A 23439-nucleotide genomic window follows, 5' to 3' on the forward strand; every position below is an offset into this window, starting at 1 on the left:
GAATGATAGTCAAAAGGAAAAATGGGGCATTAATATTGTCATCTTACCTACCAGAGAGACAAGAATTACTGTTGACAGCCGTTATAAGAAATTAAGGCTGGGGCGCCCGGGTGGCTCAGTCATTTAACTGTCGGCCTTCGGCTCAGTTTATAATCCCAGTATCCTGGAATTGAGCCCCAAGCAGGGATCCTGCTATGTGTGAAATACATAAAAGAAAGAAAGAGAGAGAGAGATTGAGAGAGAGAGGAAGGAAGGAAGGAAGAAAAGAAAGAAAAAGTTAAAAAATACTAGTAGACATTGTAAAGGAAGCGTATAAAGGAATCAAGAGTAGTGATATTATAATCCTCAGAGGAGGGTGGGAGGCATAACCAAATCCCCATCAGTCTTGAAAACCATCAATTTACATCTAAAATTAAGAAATCAAGAACAGTGATATAAACATACCATTGATAGGTATGGAGGGAACTGCCAGCAAACAGATAAATCTGAGTGTTTCAAGTAGTTCTCCCACTAGGGAGCTGAACTTGCTGTTAAAGGTCTATATTGTGATTCTTAGTTTTTCATGTCCTTTCTATACTACTTGACTTCAGAATCACATACAAGCATAACTTTAAAAAAAGTTTTAAAAAAAGAAAACTTCTTTTAAAAAAGAAAAACTAGACAGTGTGCTCTTGGGCCACTCTCTGGCGACCGGCCTAACCCAATGCCTTCTCGTATGTCCCCAAGTCTGACCCTCCTTTTCCTCCAGACCTCAGGTGAAATTGCCACCAAGATGCAGATTTTCATGAAAACCCTTACTGGGGAAGACTATCGCCATCGAGGTTGAACCCTCAGGTACAATAAAAAATGTAAAGGCGAAGAGTCAGGGTAAGGAAGGAATTCCTCTTGATCAGCAGAGACTGATCTTTGCTGACAAACAACTGGAAAATGGATGTACTTTATCTGACGATATGTAACATTTAGAAAGGGTCCACTCTTCTTCTTCTGTGTTGAGACTTCGTGGTGGTGCTAAGAAAAGGAAGAAGTTTTCTACCACTCCTAAGAAGAGTAAACGTAAGAGAAAGAAGATTAAACAGGTTGTCCTGAAATACTACCAGGAGGATGAGAATGCCAAAATCAGTTGCCTTCATGGGGAGTGCCCTTCAGATGAATGTGGTGCTGGAGTTTTTATGGCTAGCCACTTGGACAGATGTTACTGTGGCAAATGTTGTCCATCGTATTGCTTCAACAAACTGGAAGACAAATAACTGTATATAGGCTAATAAAAGACATGAACTAGAGCTACCCTACGACCCAGCAATCACACTACTGGGTATTTACCCTAAAGACACAAATGTAGTGATCCAAAGGGGCATGTGCACCCGAATGTTTATAGCAGCAATGTCCACAATAGCCAAACTATGGGAAGAACCTAGATGTTCATCAACAGATGAATGGATAAAGAAGATGTCACACACACACACACACACACACACACAATGGAATACTGATGCAGCCATCAAAAGAAATGAAATCCTGCCATTTGTGACAACGTGGATGGAACTAGAAGGTATTATTCTGAGTGAAATAAGTCAATGAGAGAAAGATAAGTATCATATGATCTCCCTGATATGAAGAATTTGAGAGGCAACGTGAGGGGTCTGGGGGCTAAGGTAGAAAAAAATGAAACAAGATGGGACTGGGAGGGAGACAAACCTGAGAGACCCTTAATCTCACAAAACAAACTGAGGGTTGCTGGGGGTAGGAGGGTAGGGAGAGGGTGGTTGGGTTATGGACATTGGGGAAGGTATGTGCTATGGTGAGTGCTGTGAAGTGTGTAAACCTGGTGATTCACAGACCTGTACCCCTGGGGCTAATAATACATTATATATTAATAAAAATTTAAAAATTAAAAAAAAAGACATGAACTAAAAAGTATACATACACAAATAAATAAAAATAAATTTAAAAATTTTTAAAAAGGACTAGAAAGAGAAATCTATTAACAGTCTAGAACCAAATTTTCCTTCTATCACTCTTTTCCCTATTTTTTTTTTTTTAAAGATTTTATTTATTTATTTGACAGAGAGAAATCACAAGTAGACGGAGAGGCAGGCAGAGAGAGAGAGAGAAGGAAGCAGGCTCTCTGCTGAGCAGAGAGCCCGATGCGGGACTCGATCCCAGGACCCTGAGATCATGACCCAAGCCAAAGGCAGCGGCTTAACCCACTGAGCCACCCAGGCGCCCCTCTTTTCCCTATTTTTATCCTATGATTGATGCCCTGCTTGATAGCATTTGCTCCATTTGGTTCTCTTAAAGAAGTTACAAATTTAAGCAACGACCGCAATGAAACCACTTTTAAATTTCTAGATCCTTTCTAGACCTGTAGTAATGTACATATATGCTTTTACGAAGTTGCTTCCCTTCTGGGTCTCAAACTTCCATCCTCTTCTCTCATACACCCCAGAAAAAAAGACTTCACCACCTCTCATGAATGGGACTAGGTCATTTGGTGAGCCAACTCCTCTAGTGTCCCTTTCCCTACCTGAACTTGAGTCATTCATCCTCTGACTCTGAAAAGACATGTCAAGGATGTCTTCAGCCATGCTCTTCATCCTAGTTCTTGCCTTTTTGCCTCTACATCTTTGATTTTTCTTCTCTACTTTTTGTTTTGCCTATAACCAAACTCATATCTTTCCTCCAGTTAAAAGCAAATCCAAAATTAGTACCTTCTTTCACATGCTTCACAATCTCTCAAAAGAACCACACCCTTACCACTAACTTATGGCTCTTTTATTGCTCAGCCCCATGTGGATACATACCTTCTCTACTGAAACTGTTGTTAAGTGACCAGATCTACAAATTTCCTTATCAGCCTTTCCAACCTTTCCTCAGGTCCCACTCTCACTGCTCTGCTAAACTCCACACTTTACCCTCCTTTTATTGAAATGTTTTCCTCTTTGCTTCTGACTGAATTACTGCAATCAGCTGGCAATGTTGTAACAAAACATAAAGTTAAAAGACATGAAACAAGTCCAATGAATGGATCTTTAAAGTTTACATATAAACCTAACACACGAGAAAATATACACACGAGAAAATATACTTAGCAGGAACACTACTATATATACCATCTTAAATTACCCCAACGGGAAAAAACTTGAGCCAGAGACCTAACTTACATACAGGTATTCAAGACAGATGTTTTACAGGACAGATGTAGTAACTGTCTTCCAATTTTTTTTTAAATTATTATTTTTAGTCTTCTTTTAGCAAGTACATTCATAGTAATTGGGGCTTCTCATAATACCGATATTAAAGTGGTTGAGAATAACTGAAAACATGAAAGTTGTGTTTTTTTTAAGGATTTTACTTATGTGAGAGAGAGGAAGAGTGGAGATTGGGGCAGCGGGAAAAGAGAGAAATCTCAAGCAGGCTCTATGCCCAGTGTAGGGCCTTGGGGTGGGGGTGGGGGGTGATGTTTAGTCCTAGGACCCTGAGGTCATGACCTGAGCCAAAGTTAGATACTTAGCTGAAAGAGCCATCCAGGTGCCCCTTGTGTTCTATAACTTAGCAAAGCCTGGCAGAAAGCCACCCACTGGTGTATCTGCCTCTGATATTCATCCTTAAATTAAAATATGACTGCTCTACAGTGATCATTTCTCCAGTAACCCTTATCCTTGAACACAGGTTTGAACTACACAGGACCACTTCTCTATATGTGAACTTTTTTTTTTTTTTTAAGATTTTAAGATCACAGAGAAGCAGGCAGACAGAGAGGAGGAAGCAGGCTCCCTGCTGAGCAGAGAGCCCGATGTGGAGCTTGATCCCAGGACCCTGGGATCATGACCTGAGCTGAAGGCAGAGGCTTTAACCCACTGAGCCACCCAGGTGCCCCTATGCGAACTTTTTCAACATAGTACTATAAATGTATTTACCTTATGATTATTTATTTATTTATTTTAATTAAAAAAATTTTTTTTAAAGATTTTATTTATTTGACAGAGAGAGATCAGAAGTAGGCAGAGAGGCAGGCAGAGAGGAGGAAGCAGGCACCCTGCTGAGCAGAGAGCCCCATGTGGGACTCGATTCCAGGGCCCTGAGATCATGACCTGAGCCGAAGGCAGCGGCCGAACCCACTGAGCCACCCAGGCGCCCTTACCTTATGATTTTAAAAACAATTTATTTCCCCTTACTCAAAGAATAATGTATGTAGTACACGTAACATACAAAATGCGCATCAACTGTTATCAGGAAGGTTTCTAGTCCAAAGTAGGCTTAATTTGGGGCCCCTGGGTGACTCAGTTAGTTGAGGAGCCAGCTCTTGATTTCCTCTTGGCTCAGGTCATGGTCTCAGGGTTCTGGGATGGAGCTTTGCAGGGGGCTTCGCAATCTGTGGAGAGTCTGCTTCAGGACTCTCTCCCTCTGTCCCTCCCCACTCCCTCTGTCAAATAAATCCTTTACAAATTTTTTAAAGATCTTATTTGAGAGAGCGAGAGAGCATGAGCAGGGAAAGGGGAGCGGAGGGGAGGCAGAGAAACACATTCCCTGTTGACCAGGGTTGGATCATTACCTGAGCGAAAGGTACTCAACCAACTGAACCAGCCAGGCATCCCATAAATAAATCTTAAAAAAAATAAAAATAAAAAAAGTACAGTTAATTAGTAGTTGTATTTTGGCGTCAAAAGTTTTATTTGTGGATTTTCTACTGTGCAGGGGGTTGGGCACCTTAATCCCTGCATTATTCAAGGGTCAATTTCACATCTGTAGAGAAAGATGTTTCATTGGAATCATTAGCTTATATGCAAGTTTACAGTAATGAGTCTACAATACACTAATTAGCTTGCTGTTGGTAATAGGGCAGTAAAGAGCCTTGGATATCACATGGAGAATGCCTGCAAGGTTCTGATCTCAAGCCAAGAGCAGAGAAGCAGTGAACACCTACCTAATCCATCCTTGCTATGGAAAATCCATATATCAATTTCAGTGATGTGAAGGCTTATAACAGCAAGTTCTTTGACACTTCCTCATTCAGAGAACGAAGATCTACCTCAATGAAGGAAAGGCTAGGCACAGCTGAAACTGTATTTTCCCTGCATCCATGTCCTTAATCTGGTTTCCCAATTACATGTCCAACCCAATATTCCATTTCATTGTATTCATTCAATAAGCATTTGAGTATGTATAAACTGCTAGGAATACAATAACTAATTAGACCTCCCTATAAGGAAGTTAAAAGTTGAACCAAGATCAGAATGAGTAAAGAGTCAACCAAGCTATGAATCAGGGGAATGTCTAATGGAAAAGAAATATATCAAATACAGGCAGAATTAAGTTTGGAACATTTTTAAATTTTAAGAATGGGAGCAGGGGAGCCCCTGGGTGGCTCAGTGGGTTAAGCCTCTGCCTTTGGCTCAGGTCGCGGTCTCAGGTCCTGGGATGGAGTTGGCATCAAGCTCTCTGCTCAGCAGGGAGCCTGCTTTCCCCCCTCTCTCTCTACTTGTGATCTCTGTCAAATAAAATCTTAAAAAAAAAAAAAAAAAAAAAAAAAAGAATGGAAGCAGGGAGATGTGGGGAATGGAAAGGAGCACAACATGGACAGGTAATAGGAGTGGAAAGTGGTGTGTTAGGAACCACAGTCAAGTGCCCAGCTAAGAAATATTAGTGGCTTGGGGAATTGGGCCAGCAATAGGAGAGATCAACAAATTCAGTATATTTTGGTGGCTGTTGGTCACTGTCTTTAAGGAATCAAGTACAACTCCAAGGTTGGTTTGAGTATCTGAGTGGGTAAATGCACGGTGGTATATCATTTACTGAATTAAAGGCTGGGAAGAAAGGACAATGTTGAGAAAAATCAAGATTCCTTCCTTCACATGGCTATACCCTCCAACGAAACTTCCTTTATCAGTCCACATTTTCCCAAGCCCTTGCTTATTTGAAAATAAGAATCCTTCTACTAGAACGCTATCTCCCTCACCTGCCACCACGCCCTCAGCAACCCACCTCTCAAAAGTCCTTCCTCTACCACTCATCCCACTTATCCCCTAAATTGAGTAATTCATTCCTTTAGACTTACTGGAACTTTATTTCTATCTCTCATAAGGAATCTAACACTTTCTACCTTGCTTTAAGTGTTATATAATTTCTCAGAATGTAAGCTCCTTGTCTCATCCATCTATTTCTGACATATGGTACTAGAGTGCTTTATAAATGAGATGAAGACTCAAAATATGCAAACATTTAATGTTACCTTATTCACAAAGCCTTTACAAATATAAGATTGCTAGGATCTCATTGGCATACATGAAGTTAAAAGACTGAACAGAAAATTCTTTTTGCATATAGTAATAACTGAAACCTAACAGTATCAACTTCAGAAAATATTCTGAAAATGGTTAAATTTAAATAAGACAAAAACTGCAAATTAAGTGAATAGAAATTAAGTAGATCAATTTATTTTTTTGTATATTTCACAAGTATAATTTTGGAAGGGCTATTTGACAAATTTCAGCATTAACTGCCAACTCTATAGACATGTTCAACAAAAGCATTTACTCTTGGCCCTTTAATACAGGCATAGTGTTCTATTGCATCACAAATGAGCGATGCAGTAACAGATCTGAGGGCTTATTAAAGAAATTAGGTGTTTTTTCCAAATGTTATTTGGTTGATAGTAACATAATACAAACATACATGAATGGTTTCATGACTACCAGCAATTTGCAAAATAAAACCCATTAAGTCTACCTACTTTAAAGGCCAAAACTAGTAAAACAGTATTAAAGTTGGTGTTCTTAAATCCTTAGATTAACAATCAGAATGAGGTTTTTTTTATCCCAATTTTATAAGGTGTGGTGGGGAGTCAGGGGAAGAAAGGATATGGGTGGGTGAGTGAGGGTGGGGGAATGGCAGTGCATGCTGGGTTGCAGAGTTGGGACAGTGGCTCAATTTAGTTATCCAGACTAGGATAGTGTTTTAGCAAATTAAAAATGTGTCCTAAATGTGGCATACTGAGAAGGATATTCAAGGCTGATAATTCATCAGCCCTAAACATCATTTAATGAATGCCATCTGGAGGCTTAAGAAGTAAGCAAGGATGGGGTGGGTGAAGTACAATGAGGTGAAAAAGGAAAATGAAAAGTACAAGAAATGTGTTTGAATGCTGGGGAGTGTGAAAAGGCCACCAGAAAAACTTACTTTTTGTTGCCACTCAGGTGTACTCTTCCTATAGGCTACCTGCCCCTGGATCACCAAACACCAAATTTACAGCACAATTTAAGTAGAGATTACATTTCAGTTTTGCTAAAACGTCCACTGATTCGGATTGAGAAAGAATACACAGCTGATTTAGTAAGAAGTATCCATAAATATTTAGAGGTATGGTTTTGTTACATCAAGTAAAAAGCAACTAATTCCAACTCTTAAAGTAAAAACGAACAGAAAGGCCTTACCCGGCCTGCCTTGATGAATAGTTGACTTATTTTTAGGTGAGCAGCACGTGAGTATTGAATTAACTTGTAAATAGACTATAAACATCCTGCTGCCAGTTCATCAAAACAATCCAATAATTCTTATTATCCCAATATGCCAAGAACTGTAATTGTTTTAGTGAGATGTAGCCTTCAAAAATGAAATGTTTCTCAAAATGCTCTACCAATGTAGGAGCTACTGGACGTCAAACAGGTCATTTATTTCAGACTTTAGCCAATTTTCATGAAATATTTGTTACCCTGAACTTCAGTTCACTCTGACATTCATTTAGAATAAACAAGACAATTAAAATTAGCCATTTTTCAAATCACAACTCTCAAATTAGAGAAACGAAGAATTAAACTCATCTAGTCAACATCTTCATTCAAGCAATGGTGAAACAGTGCAAAATTATGTCTTCAATAAACTGAGACTTGAGAACAAAAATAACAAAACAAAACATAGAACAAAAAATAGAAAAATTAAAAACCTCTGTATCCCAAGCACCAATAATGGAGGCTAAGCAATTATACCTAAAATTCTTACTGACAGGTCTCTCCCTAATGGAAAATCCTGAGATTTTAAGCACTGTGACTTTACAGAAGGCAGGTTGGTTTAATGAGGAAACTTACTTTAATGAGGAAACTTACTTTTTAATAAAAAGACAATCAACAGTATTTTATTTTGGGCACTTACTCAGTATTTCACAGATCCTCAACAAGTTTTGAGGTAGGTTAAATATCAGCATTGTATTTTACAAATAAAACTTAAAGGTTATATCACTTGTTGTAAACTACAGCAGGAGTCCTAGCATGGTCAAGAAAAACATGGTCTCTGTGATCTTTTAGATGAATCGTCTTTGATGTGTAAATTTAATGTTGACAGCTTGCAAATATTCACCAAAAAAAAGACTAGACATTACAGAAATTCTACTTTGGGGTATTTCCTAATTCTTAAATGGATCCTATAATGATTATATATATTGTGGAATCATCTACTTGCTCCCATCACAAATATATTTATATATAACTGATCCTTAAAATTATAAACTAAAACATTATTGAGTTCATTGCTTTTCTGCCTTTTGGGGTGGATGAACAGGAAGATAATCAGCAAGCCTTACTCAGAGCGCTAGGCAGCCTTTAAGTGCAGGTGCTATGTTCAAGGCACCATTTATAATGATTTGGGGTTACAGGAAAGCAAGTATACAGATGGAGCCAAGATCTAGAAAAGATGCCTGGATCAAACAGGGGAGGCCCTGTGCAAGTCAAAGATAAAGAAAAAAATACTATCATCTCCAGTTACTGATCTTCACTGTCATGCTATAGCATTGTATCACCTATGGGAAGGGCTCTTAAAAGAGCAGTAAATGTATCCCACTAAAGTCTGTTAATTAAGATTCTTACTAACTAGATAAACCACAAGTAAAATTAAATTGATTATTAAAGTGACTCTATAGAAGTAAAATATCTAAATATTTAGTATGAGTATGTTCCACCTACCACATAAATGACTTTAAGCGTCACAAGTATAATTCACTTAGCTTGCTTAAAATTATTTACCAGAATTCAGCTCAGCCTGACACGGGTTCCTGGGCCAGTCTTCTCAAGTATTTGTTTCAGAATAAAGTTCCTTTTATTTAAACAAGTGTCAAATATTAGTAATAATACAGGATTAAGAGTGGTTAACAACTGAGAAATTATAAGAAAAACATCATTGTTATAAAATATAGCATTCAGCAGAGCAAATTTCAAGAGTGAGGATATACACCTATGCTTCTGAACAGACTAAACAGCACAGCCGAGCACGATTTGAGTCAAAGAAGCAAGGAAAAAAAGGAGGGAGGGGCCATAGGAGGCAGAGTATCGAAGCCTTTTATTCTATTGTCCCCAAATTGACTGTGGAAGTAAAAAGTTTCTACATTAAAAAAGTTTATATAAATTACATGAATTGCAATTTTCATAAAAGTCAAAATGAAATGTTCTGCATAGGACAAAAGATATGCCTAAGCAACATATCGTATCTGCACAAGGCCACTGAATGTTATGGATATTAATAACAAATGAAAAAGCTTAAGTCTATGACAGACTAAGCAAAGATTTGTTTGGTATTCTATAAGCCCAAGATTGTAAACTACTCTTACTGTACAAAAGCTCTAATGACATACAGAGTTTTGTGTAGGAACTCTTGTGCTTCTGGTTGGCACATCATCTACTTTTTAATATGTGAAATTAATACAGACATTTGTGAGAGGTTGTGCAAAACTACTGTATTTACAAAAATGGCACAAAAGTGAGTTCAACAGTCGATGCACATGCACACTTCATTCACATCTTCAACAAAGGATATTCTAACACTACAGAACTGAGTAAGAATACTAGCTTCAACAGCAGCTGTTAAGCACTAGAGTCACAGAAGTTACACCAGAATGGGCAAATATTGCCCAAGTAAAATTCTATTGTTAAAGCTGAAACAGGTTTAAGGCCATTCAAGTTCAAGCACAGAGAAACAAATCTTTCAAAACCCCATCTATATTTGTTTGAAGAATGTGACCTTCTTTCCAACTTGTGGTCTTAAACTTCTGTTTTACAAAATCCAAAAGGAAAATACAGAAGAAATCAATACAATAAAGGTTATATTAAATAAGAGTAACATACAAAGCTATAATTAAGATGAATTAAAGAAAGCCAAAAGATTACAATTGTAAAACTTGCTTGTTACTTGTTGAATCAGTCTATACTAGAAGTTAGGTAATATATACAATTATTTTCAAGTAGATTACTTTATGTTGTTCTAACATGTTCTCTTTATCAGTGCACTGTTAAAACTAATCAAAACTCTACACACAAATACTCCCTTACAATAGCAGCACACACTACCGCTACCTGCAAAGCTGTCATTCTCAAATGACTTAGTGAATGAAAGGAAATAAAAAGCAGAGAAGTAACATATTAAGGAGAAATAATGGGAATTAGAAGATTCATGCAGTTCAGCTCTTTTAATCAGCCAGCCAGCTTGCTAGCAACAAGGGATGGTTTCCGTTGAGGAAGGTCCTGTGGAGTGGGAATGTGGTCACCAGTGACCTCTGTCTTATCCGGAGCTGCAGTAGGAAGCTGCTTGTTCTTCATTTTTGCTTTAGCCATGTTGTAATCCCCAGAATCAAAATATTTTTGCTACAAGAAAAAAAAAAATTGAGACTGGATTTAAAACTTACATATGCAATCACACTGATTTAACATGTAGATAAAATAAGTTAATCTAAAAAAATTTAAACATTAATATAGATGAAATAGCAAAGCTTTCTTGTACTAGCAGAAAAATCAGACTGAAATTCTTGCTTTAATTATTTTGAAAATAAAAACACTTAATCACCAACTAGCATTTAGAACGTGCGACACTTTCAATTAACCTTGTATTATTATTATTATTTTTTTTTAAAGATTTTATTTATTTGACAGAGAGAGAGAAATCACAAGTAGGCAGAGAGGCAGGCAGAGAGAGATAGGGGAGGAAGCAGGCTCCCTGCAGATCAGAGAGCCCGACATGGGGCTCAATCCCAGGATCCTGGGATTGTGACCTGAGCTGAAGGCAGAGGCTTTAACCCACTGAGCCACCCAGGCGCCCCAATTAACCTGGTATTATTAAAACCATTAGAGTTCCTGATATCTAGGATGAACATTTCTGCAAGGATTTAAAATCAGTTATTTGAATTAGAGCAGTTCACTAAAATCAAAATTTTTTGTAAGGTTAAAATATAAATGTTAGGGGGGCACCTGGGTGGCTTGGTGGGTTAAAGCCTCTGCTTTCAGCTCAAGTCACGATCCCAGAGTCCTGGGATGGAGCCCCATGTTGGGCTCTCTGCTCAGCAGGGAGCCTGCTTCCTCCTCTCTCTCTGCCTGCCTCTCTGCCTACTTGTGATCTCTGTCAAATAAATAAATAAAATCTTTAAAAAAAAAAAATAATAAATGCTAGGGTAACAGAGGAAACCAATATCTGTGATCCAGATATCTTTAAAACAAACAAACAAAAACCCTTTTTAAAAAGTGAGAAATGATATAGCTGAATTTAAGACTTCATTTCCCAGGGGCGCCTGGGTGGCTCAGTGGGTTAAAGCCTCTGCCTTCAGCTCAGATCATGATCCCAGAGTCCTGGGATTGAGCCCCACAGATCAGGCTCTCTGCTCAGTGGGGAGTCGGCTTCCTCCTCTCTCCTGCCTGCCTCTCTGCCTACTTGAGATCTCTGTCTGTCAAATAAATAAATAAAATCTTAAAAAAAAAAAAAAAAAAAAAAAAAAGACTTCATTTTCCTAATATAAAAGTGCTTATTCATTGACATTTGGTATAATGCAAAATCATTCAAGAGTTCCCTTCTCAAATTCTATATAATTATTTCTTGATTCAAGGAGCATTTTCTTTCCCAACTATTTATAATATTGACTACAAGATACAATGTTTATGAATTTTGAAGATTCTTAAAAAGCCATAAATAGTTGAAACTAGAGAAAAATTACAAAGACAACAGCCCAAATGCTAGAAAAAAGCTTGTTAGCATAAATTATGCTAGAGATCAGCAAAGGAAAAAAGTTTCCTAAACACTTAGTAATCAAATCTAATTAATAATTTAAGAGATGATTACATAATTTATTTCATAACTAAAACCACAGCAGTCAACCATTTCAAAATTAGAACTGATATACATTCCATGCAGCTATATTCGTAATGAACATGTTTCTCATTCTGCTTTTCTATTTATTCCCTACATTACACTATCTTTGTAATAATGCTTTTACTTTTTAAAAAGATTTTATTTATTTGAGACAGAGAGAGACAGCAACAGAGAGAGTGAGAGAGAACATAAGCAGGGAAGAGAGGAAGAAGCAGGCTCCCCACTGAGCAGGAAGCTTGACAAGGTACTCAATCCTAGGACCCCAGGACTATGACCTGAGTCAGAAGACAGCTGCTTAACTGACTGAACCACCCAGGTGCCCCTTAGAGGTTTTATGTCTTTATATATTTGGTTTAATTCCTACCTTCCACGCTAGTATTTCAAAGATGTGAACCTTATTCTTTCATATAAAACAAAAAAGATTCTGTATTTAAGCACTTTCAAAAATATGTTTTTATTTACTTATTTTTAATTTTGTTAGAATTTTTATTAGGTGAGGTTTATTTATTTATTTATTTGGTAACCTCTACCCCCAACATGGGGCTGGAACTCAAGACCTGGAGATCAAGAGTCATGATCTACTGACTGAGCCAGCCAGGTGCCACACTACCATACTCTCTTGGTATAAAGAAAGAGAGTATAGGACTTCACTTAAATGTGGAATCTGAAAGCATTAAAATCACAGAAACGGCAGAATGTAGTTGCCAGGGGCTAAGGGGTGGGGGAGATAGGGAGATACTGGTTAGAAGGCACAAATGTTTCAATTATAAGATGAGTAAGTTCCAGGGATCTAATGTACAGTAAGTTAACAATACTGAATTGTATACTTGACAATTGCTATGAAGAGTAAAGCTTAATGTTTTCCCCATAACAACAAAATGGTAATTATGTGAGGTAAGGGAGTGTTAACTAACCTTAGTGGTAAGCATTTCATAACATGTATGTGTATCGAATCATCACGGTGTACATCTTAAACTTACACAATGTTTTATATCAACAGCATCTCAATAAAGCTGGAAAAAAATATCCTTTTGCAATCTGATTTAAGAAAATAATCCATATATAACTACAGCCAATACCTATACAAATAAACATACACATACATATGGACATGTGTTTTTAACCAAACAGCAGATACCAGTTATGTTCAAGGTATTTATTAAAGGAAAAACATGATTTGACACCTGATTCAATTTATAAATTCCTTCATCTTTCCCTCTTCTCTGTGTGGTAAAGCATTTATTTTATTTTATTTTAAAGATTTTATTTATTCATTTGAGAGCAAGAGAGACAGAGAGCGCACACAAGCAGGCGGAGATCTGCTTGTGCATCTGACTGCATCTGAATGCAGCATCTGACTAAGAAATCAAGCAAAGGAAGAGGGAGCTGGCTCCCTGCTGAGCTAGCCAGAAACCCCAACTGGGGCTCGATCTCAGGACCCGGAGATCATGACCTAACCCTAAGGCAGACGCTTAACTGTCTGAGGCACCCGGGTGTCCCCCTGTGTGGTAAATCATGAGTCCTTTAATTTTTTACGAAATGGTTAGAAAAGAAAACCTAAGGAATGAACAAGTAGCATTATCTCAATTCAGATCTTATTACTAAGCAATAATGGTTTCTACCACACACAGAATTGGTAAGATTTTGAAAAATGTTTTCATTAATATGAACTATTAAAATTACCATATATAAACTGAATTAGAGTAACTCTGTAAAAATGTATTATGTAAAGGAAATAATAAGCTCTGCTTTTATAAAAGCTACCATTTCATCCAAATAAAAAATATTTTCAGTCTGCAGGTAAAAGTTAAAAAAAAATGAGCAGGGGATCTATACCAGCTTTTGGAAAGAAGGGGGAAAGGATATATATATACACACACACACACAAATGGGCAAGTTTCAACCATTATCTACAACATTTTCTTTCTTACAAAGATTAAACTATTAACATTAAACATTAACATACTAAATCTAGGTGGTGGGTCCATGGGTTCTGCTATATTATCTATACCTTCTACATGCTTGGAACAGTTTAAAGTGATGAGCTGTTCATTCTTATCATACGTATTTATACAATGAACAATATAAAATACTGGAAAAATTATGTATCTCTTTACATAGCTATATCTGGTAAGGTACAGAGTTATATATACACAGACACGCATTTCACAATTGCAATTACACTGAGTTCATAGGGTTTAAGCATTTTAAGATTATACATGAGAACTTACCCCTTTCTGTAATCGTTTCCTTAAGAAATCTGAACCTCCAGGCTTTTGTCCCAGATGAGGATACCTTGCTTTTAATTTTGCTTCTTCAGCTTTCTCTGGACTAGTCACTTTATCTTCCATTTCCTGAAATAATTTAAAATAAATTACTTGTCTATTATAATCCACTTATTTAAAATAATTCACCTTTTAATATCTGGATCCTGACTTTAGTTGTCGAGTGCCAAATAATGCAGCATCTGACTAAGAAATCAAGCACAGAAGCTTTTAAAACATCTCTGTCTTGTTTTTCAAATGATCCATGTGATAGCTCTATTATAGCTGTGATGCATGTGTACACCCCACACACTGGATAAAAATATCAAGATAACTCAGCTCTGAAGTCTTGCTTGCCATTACTTTCCAGTCATGTATAATACATTTATAGTTAGTCACCTTCCACGGAACTCATCAGCTCCTTGCCTATATTTAGAGAACCATCTTAATACTGTTAAAATTAAAAAAAAAAAAAAAAAAAAAAGCAAAAGCGTTGATCTCCTGTTAATCCAAGTTCATGTATGACCAGAAGCTCTGAGATTCTTTGACAGGAATTAACAACAGCTGACTTACCAGCAGATTTTCCCTAACTCAATATAGAAGACCTTGGTACTTTTATTTTTTTTTTTAAAGATTTTACTTCTCTTATGTAATCTCTACACCTAACACGGGGCTCAAGCTCACAACCCTGAGATCAAGAGTCACGTGCTCCACCAACCGAGCCAGGCACCCAGTCTTGTATTTTTAAAGAAAAACATCTTCGTCAGGATCCCAGTCGATTGGGTGGCTGCCCTTGACTCAGGTCATGATCCCAGGATCCTGGGATCAAGTCCCACATTGGGCTCCTTTTCACCAGGGAGCCTGCTTCTCTCTCTGCCTCTGCCTGCTTGTGCACTTTCTCACTCTCTGACAGATAAATAAAATCCTTAAAAAAAAAAAAAAAAAGTATTTGCCAACCTTCATATCAGTATATATTATTCCCTAAATTTCCCCCATATTTAATGACAAATACTGCTTATGCCAAATGTCCCATTCTTTAATGTATCAAAATGTGCTTTCTGACCAAATGACTGTCAGTATTTTAAGACTATTCAATTTTTCCTTTAAAAGATCTTATATATTTGAGAGCGAGTGAGCGAGGAGTGGTAAGAGGCAAAGGAACCAGCAGACTCTCCCTCCCCACTTAACAGAGAGCCTGACACAGGGCCAGTCCTAGGACTGAGATTATGACCTGAGCTACCGTCAGGCACTTAACCAACTGAGCCACCCAGATGCTTTTTTAAATAAAGATTTTATTTATTTATTTATTTGTCAGAGTGAGCACAGGCAGACAGAGTGGCAGGCAGAGGGAGAAGGAGAAGCAGGCTCCCTGCTAAGCAAGGAGCCCAATGTGGGACTCTGGGATCATGACCTGAGCCGAATGCAGCGGCTCCACCACTAAGCCACCCAGGTGCCCCAACTTTTTTTTTTTTTTTTTTTTTTAAAGTAAGCTCTACAACCAACATAAAGCTCAAACTCTTACTCCAAGATTAAGAGTTGCATGCTCTTCCAACTGAACCAGCCAGGTGCCTCTAAGCCTATCACTTTTTTTTTTTTGAAAAGCATAAAATTTACTTAATACAAATTTTATGCCATACAAGAGGCTTCATAAGGATGAAGACCAAAGATATGGTTAAACCTGATTTTTATATTAGGTTTAATCAAAAGTAGAGAGAAAATGAAAAACAACAACAACAGGACAAAAAGGAATATGAGATGAAAGTGGTAAATGGAAGAATACACCAAGGCTTATTTGTTTAGTCCTTTCAGTGTCCCACTATCTCGGATTATAGGGGAAAGCACCTCTCATTTGAGGATCTTCTGACCCGCTTCAGGGGAAGGTCAAGAAGTCCTTCCTGCACATATCACTTCTCAAATTCCTTTAGCTTATAATATCCAAAATTATAATATCCAAAGCTGCCATATTTTGGGGTAGCATGTCCTAAACCCTGTCATTCCTCCAACTGAAACTTTCCCAAGAAGTTTCACAGTTCAAAAACTGAGTTGGTAGATTATCCCATAACCCACTGAATCTGTCTCAGTCCTGGGAATAAGTCAGTCCTTTCAAAAGTCATGTCTTATTTCAGGACATGGTGTTATAACTCCTACATTAGGTCTCTATACAGTATGATTGCTCATACCACTGGCATTTAAGAAGGGACTTTTTTCTTGCATTGACTTTTGTCAGTTTTCCCAAGATCCCATCTATAGACTCTGGAGTGACTGCAGTGTCCTAACCATCCCTTTATGGTCAAAAGAAACTATTTGTCAAGCTGAAAAAGGTCCTGTCTCTTCCCCTTATTCCTTCTCCTCTTCTCAACTCCTCTACATACCCCCTTCCAAATGTATCTGGTACCCGCCTGCAGATTAGGGCAGCAGGACCGAAAGGAGGAATCCACTCAAGCCTACTGACTTTTTTTTTTTCCTTCAAGATTTTATTTATTTATTTGACAGATACCACAAGTAGGCAGAGAGGCAAATAGAGAGAGATTGGAGGAAGCAGGCTCCCCGTGGAGCGGAGAGCCCGATGTGGGGCTCGATCCCAGGACCCTGGGATCATGACCCGAGCTGAAAGCAGAGGCTTTAACCCACTGAGCCACCCAGGTGCCCCAAGCCTACTGACTTTTAACACCAGTTTTGATACAGTCTACTTTCTCCAAGAGCCGTATTTTATAGGGGAACAGTGTTTATCACTTTATGGTAAGTACAGAAGAAGAATGAATCAAGTAAAACAAAGTTTTCCTGATAGACAATGCTGGGCAATGACAAAATGCACCTTCTAGCTAATGAACTCGTTTCTGCATACCAGCTAGGCAAAAATCACGTACCTCCGCATATCTCAATTTTTCCAGGTTATTTATGAATGTCAAAAATGAATGATTATCCATAAATGCCAAGCCTCCTGTTCCTGTAAAGCCAGCAAATCATTTATGCCCAAAATGACTTATGATTTTTGGATGCATTTTCCTTAAAATTATATTCATACATGCTTTATAATCAGCTCTGTTCAGCTTATATGTCATCAATATTTCCTTCATCTTGACTAGCTTCCTCATGTGTTAGTACATCTTCTCATTTTCAGTCTTGCAGTATTTTGAGATTAAAGCTGCTGCTACTGTCAAACATACTTTTTCTATGGGACTTCCTTTGTATGTATGCTCCCTTTGGCTCCAAGTATCCTACCTTCCTTATATGCCAGTTTCATGCATCTATTTAAATTTTCAGTCTCTTTAAATGGTCACATCACTCACTTGATATACACAAAATTCAACTATGTGTGTTCAGCCAAAGACAGAGACTCTAAATAGTATCAGTTATTCTGCCAGTCATTCCATTCAAGAAGAGTATGCCCCAGAGAGAGCTCAAGTGTAAGGTGTGTGATGCAAACCACCTATTCCCATGATGATCTCAATCCTGGGTTCCTTTCAGAATTTAAGAATTTCAGAATCAATGTTTTGTTTATCACTCTAGTATTTTATTTTATTTTTTTTTTTAAATTTCATTTATTTATTTGACAGAGAGAGATCACAAGTAGACAGAGAGGCAGGTAGAGAGAGAGAGAGAGAGAGGGAAGCAGGCTCCCCGCTGAGCAAAGAGCTGGATGCGGGACTCGATCCCAGGACCCTGAGATCATGACCCGAGCCGAAAGCAGCGGCCTAACCCACTGAGCCACCCAGGCGCCCCATCATTCTAGTATTTTAAAACTCAGCCCCTACAATACAAGTCTACCACCTAAGCTGTCAATTAATGGAAGGATCAGCCCAGACATCTGTTCAACCACTAGATTAAAAAAGTGACTACTCATCCTACTGAGAACTGATGGAACTGTCTCCACTATGATTATGACTTCATTGGGGTTTTTCTTTTTTTTTTTTTTTAATTTTTTTTTTATTTTATTTATTTGACAGAGAGAGATCACAGTAGACAGAGAGGCAGGCAGAGAGAGAGAGAGAGGGAAAGAGAGGGAAGCAGGCTCCCTGCTGAGCAGAGAGCCTGATGCGGGACTCGATCCCAGGACCCTGAGATCATGACCTGAGCCGAAGGCAGCGGCTTAACCCACTGAGCCACCCAGGTGCCCCCATTGGGGTTTTTCAAGGGTGATTTTAGTTATATGTGATTCCTGCCTTACTAACTTTAGAATCTAACCACTATATAAGGTAGGACTATACTGTATTCATCACAAAAGCTAAAGAAATAATATAAATTTAAGGTTATCAGTTTAGTGCAGGAATATGGGCTGGAGTTTCTCTTCAGTGGCTCAGCCATCACTGTAGGCATCTCCTATAGGTGCAGCTGTACTGACAGTGGTGCTACTTAGGGGAACTGGGAGAAAGAACCTATTCTTGGGTTCCCCTATACAGTCGTTTTTTAAACTGGTTAGCATTAAATATGGATGTTAGTTGAAAAGGACATAACTTGATCATAGCTTTTGAGTCCTCACACATTCCGATTAGAGGGTGTTAACAGAGTCCTCTACATTTCCACTAAAACCATCTAGCTTTCTTGGGCTCTCCATTTCCTTCATTTGAGTTGAACTATCAGTTCTCTATTTGTAAGAGAAATTCCGCAAAGTTTCTGGTATAGAGGTAGCAACTTTCTCTAATTTCTAGTGTTTTTGCAGATTTCCCTCACAGGAGAGGGCAAGAAAGTTGTACATAATATAACACTGTACCTGGCATTCCCTTATTTTCTAAATAAGGAATACATTCATGTATATATTTATACAGTATTAAGCATGTTCAATTAAATCAAAATAGTTTACTATAAAACATGTTTTGGGCAAAAGCATCTACAGAAAAAAATACCATTTAGGTTTAGAATGGATTTATAGTATGTCCTAGATAAACAATTTTTTAACTTTCTTGCCAAATACATAGCACAAGAACAAGTGTCTCAGAATTTCAGCTGCATTTAACACCAAAAGGGGGAAAAATACGACCAAAGCTGCATTTTTAAAACATAGTTCATACCACAAAGACATCTAGGATATTTTTCATGGATCACACAGAAACATTCTTAACTTTTTGGAAATGTAGAGTAATGGGACCTTACTGATAAGGAAGTTGAAATGCTTGGGCCTTGTAGTATTAAGTATAAATAATACATCAGGTAGCAGACTATGTCTATTGGCATTCAGCTCACACTTAACCTTTTTTTTTTTTAAAGATTTTATTTATTTACTTGACAGAGAGAGATCACTAGTAGGCAGAGAGGCCAGCAGAGAAAGGGAAGCAGGATCCCTGCTGAGCACAGAGCCCAATGCAGGGCATGATCCCAGGACCCTGAGATCACAACCTGAGCTGAAGGCAGATGATAAACCCAGTGAGCCAACCAGGTGCCCCCACACTTACCCTTCTTTAAAACAATCCCTTAAATGACCAGTTAGAAGCTACATTACCCAGACTGAATTCCTATTAGGTTCTCCCAATGACACCTACACCTGATTAAAAGGCAGGGGAGAAAGAATTCACTCTTCCTGGTGATGGGCCACCAACAACGTGAAGATGAACAGTAACCCAGGAGCTCCTGTAGAGGGACATCAAGCTGATAATTAGATGCTACTGAAGCTGCCACATGAGAGTATACATAGAGGATGCTGAGCTCAGAACAGTGCTCACTTGTGCAGTCAACAGCTTTCTGCAATTCCTCCCCTCCAGAATAACATCATCTTCCCTCTTTATTCCTTCACGTTTCCTCTAATAATTTGTATCCTAATTCCCTACATCATATCCCTTTGTTTTAAATACCCAAAGTGGTTTTGATAGTATTACATAAAATAAGCAATTCATCCCTATGGTCATGTTAAAAAATGCAAAAGGGCAAATAGAATTTGGTGATTCCCTGTTTCTGGACATCTTTCAAAGTACTTCCCTAAACACTTATTTTGGCTAGAATGAAAATAAATCTTGAAAAAGGCTAGAGACTTAGGAAGTAATAGCAAAAAAATTGGCGTACATTCATGTATACTGACAAGTCACTTTAATAACTTCCTCCCAACTCTGTGGAGATATAATAGACACATTACCTTATCAAATTGAAATGTCTTAATATATGAGGTTAAAAACAAAACAAAAGGGGAGCCTGGCTGCCTCAGTTGCTATAGCATGTGACTGTTGATCTGAGGGTTGTTGGGTTCAAGCCCCATGATGGGTGTAGAGATTACTTAAAAATAAAATCTTTTTAAAAAAGCCTCAAAATATATAAAGCAAAATTTATAGTAACAACTGAAAGTCTATCAGCAGAGGAGATTTTAACACACCTTCCTCAGTAACTGACAGGTGAAAAAGAAAAAGCAGTCAAGATACCAGATTTTATTTCTGTACCCAATAGCTAGGAAATATGTATTCTTCTCAAGCACAAATGGAAAACCGGACAAAGTACTAGGCTATAAAGTCTAAACCATTTTCATCCAGATCACCATCTATGACTATAGTTCATAAAATTAAAAGTCAATAATAAAAAAATTTATATAGCCCTACTATTTGGAAATTAAAATACATCACTAAGGGGCACCTGGGTGGCTCAGTGGGTTAAGCCTCTGCCTTCGGCTCAGGTCATGATCCCAGGGTCCTGGGATGGAGCCCCACATCAGGCTCCCAGCTCAGCAGGAAGCAGGCTTCCCCCTCTCTGTCTGCCTCTCTGCCTACTTGTGATCTCTGTAAATAAATAAATAAAATACTTAAAAAACATACATTACTAAAATAGCTTAACTCATTAAAACTGCAAAGTGTATAAACTCTAAAAAGCACATTAAAGAAATAATTGATGGTTAAAAAATTAATGGGAACTAAAGAAACTACAGGGAAAAACTACAGTTTTCAAAATTCTGTACTAACCAAACTTGTGGAGGATACAACAAAGGTCCCTAAAGGGCTTATATTGAAAGAAGAAAACAAAAATCCAATGAGCTATGTATCCAACTTTAGAAAACAAAGAAGAGAACCCAAACAGAATAGGAGAAAATAAAAAGCAGAAATAATGAGATTAAAAAAGAGATAAAATAGAGAGGATCAACAAAAGAGGAGAATGATAAGCTTAATCAAGAAATATTTTAGGGGCGCCTGGGTGGCTCAGTGGGTTGAGCCGCTGCCTTCGGCTGGGGTCATGATCTCAGGGTCCTGGGATGGAGCCCCGCATCGGGCTCTCTGCTCTGCAGGGAGCCTGCTTCCCTCCCCCCCTCTCTCTCTTTCTGCCTGCCTCTCTGCCTACTTGTGATCTGTCTGTCAAATAAATAAATAAATAAAATCTTTAGGAAAAAAAAAAAAGAAATATTTAAAAAAATATATATATATTTTTAAAAATTCAAATGTTTTCAAAATTTTATCCTCCAAGAAACTTTCATGTCATACAGCAATTTTACTACTTTGTAGAATAGATGCTAGTATGTGAGTGGATTCACTCACCTAAGTGGTTTCTATGTTGATAATACCTTCAGTGGGGAGAAGTGCAGAAGGACCATTAGATTTCTGGAACATTTACTCTCTAGCTACAAACCAGGAAACCAAAAACCCAGGATTATCATAACAAAGATAGATGCTTATCATGTACCAAAAAATTACCTAAAAACAGTATTTCAAATGAGGGTTATCCTCGATAAGTACATAAATTTATCTTCACTGTATAAGCTATATCTAGCACACAGCCTAATATTGTTAGGCACCTGAATTTTTGTGAACTAGTCTATTGAAGTACATTAGATACCCTTTTTGTAAGTAGGCTGGGCATAAAGTATAAAAACATACAGAGAAAAGAACATTGAGTTAGGAATTATGTAGTCTGTCACGGACTGCTAATAAATCTGAATGATTTATACCACTTTATAGCCTTCGGCAGCGAAATTACACAGCAAGATCAGCAATAAAAATCTGATCACTCTAAGCAAATTCTCTATATGCTCAGCAGTATGTTAACTGATGTACTGACTGATGAATAAATAGAAAAGATTAATGCAAGCCAACAAATCCTTTGGGATATTGCCAACAAAGTATCAGTACTGTTATCAACCTCTAAGGAAAAATATTGTGGTCCAATTAAGTCCTTGCTACTTGCACAGTGTCTGGCATTTAACAGGTGTTCAATAAAAACCTCTGAATAAATAAAATAAAATAAAATAAAAACCTCTGAACATAGTATACTCCAATTGTTTTAATAAAGCTAAGAAACTTTGTTTCACCATCAGCTTATCTTTGAAACATTTCATGTTATAGTAGTATAGGTTCAGGATTAAAAATCTAGTAACAGAGGCAAGCCTAAAACACTGCTGTATAGTACACTTGCTAAGATAGCAAAGAGATATATTTTTAAACTTTTCTGAGGTTTACCTCTAGATTGCTAAGAATCAAGGGTTGCACACAAAGCAGACCAGCAGGTTGCAATTTAAAAATTAAAATTAAAAATATGAGTTTTGGGGGCACCTGGGTGGCTCAGTGGGTTAAAGCCTCTGCGAAATTTCGGCACAGGTCATGATCCCAGGGTCCTGGGATCGAGCCCCCGCATCAGGCTCTCTGCTCCACAGGGAGCCTGCTTCCTCCTCTCTCTCTTGCCTGCCTTTCTGCCTACTTGTGATCTTTGTCTGTCAAATAAATAAATAAAATCTTAAAAAAAAAAAAAAGCCTCTGCCTTTAGCTTGGATCTTGATCTCAGGGTCCTGGGATCAAGCCCCAAATCAGAGAGCCTGCTTCCCCCCCATCTCTCTGCCTGCCTCACTGCCTACTTGTGATCTCTTTCTGTTAAAAAAAAAAAAAAAAAAAAAAAAGTTTTTTAGTTTAGCTTGAGTTTTGTTGTTGTTTTTTTATTTTTTAAAGATTTTATTTTAGGGCGCCTGGGTGGCTCCGTTGGTTGGACGACTGCCTTCGGCTCAGGTCATGATCCCAGAGTCCTGGGATTGAGTCCCGCATCGGGCTCCCAGCTCCATGGGGAGTCTGCTTCTCTCTCTGACCTTCTCCTCGCTCATGCTCTCTCTCACTGTCTCTCTCTCAAGTAAATAAAATCTTAAAAAAAAAAAAAAAAAAAAAAAAAAAAA

At 37.8% G+C, this 23439-nt stretch overlaps 1 protein-coding gene and 1 pseudogene across 3 annotated transcripts in view; one reads left to right on the forward strand and one right to left on the reverse strand.

The window, feature by feature from the left end:
- The first annotated feature begins 772 nt into the window (after window positions 1-772).
- LOC131998738 (ubiquitin-ribosomal protein eS31 fusion protein-like) lies at window positions 773-1247 on the forward strand (annotated as a pseudogene).
- A 5156-nt stretch (window positions 1248-6403) lies between these two features.
- The window catches only part of ARPP19 (cAMP regulated phosphoprotein 19), a 21491-nt gene continuing 4455 nt past the window's right edge, over window positions 6404-23439 (reverse strand). For all 3 annotated transcript variants that reach the window (XM_059372851.1, XM_059372850.1, XM_059372848.1), the window contains 2 exons: window positions 14346-14468; window positions 6404-10622 (listed from right to left, as the gene is read on the reverse strand). In XM_059372851.1, coding sequence (XP_059228834.1) covers window positions 10452-10622; window positions 14346-14465 — 291 coding nt within the window. In that variant the 5' untranslated portion in view covers window positions 14466-14468 and the 3' untranslated portion in view covers window positions 6404-10451. The remainder of the gene's footprint in view (window positions 10623-14345; window positions 14469-23439) is intronic.

The sequence above is a fragment of the Mustela nigripes genome, chromosome 13 (genome assembly GCF_022355385.1).
Source record: "Mustela nigripes isolate SB6536 chromosome 13, MUSNIG.SB6536, whole genome shotgun sequence".
NCBI classification, from domain to species: domain Eukaryota; kingdom Metazoa; phylum Chordata; class Mammalia; order Carnivora; family Mustelidae; genus Mustela; species Mustela nigripes.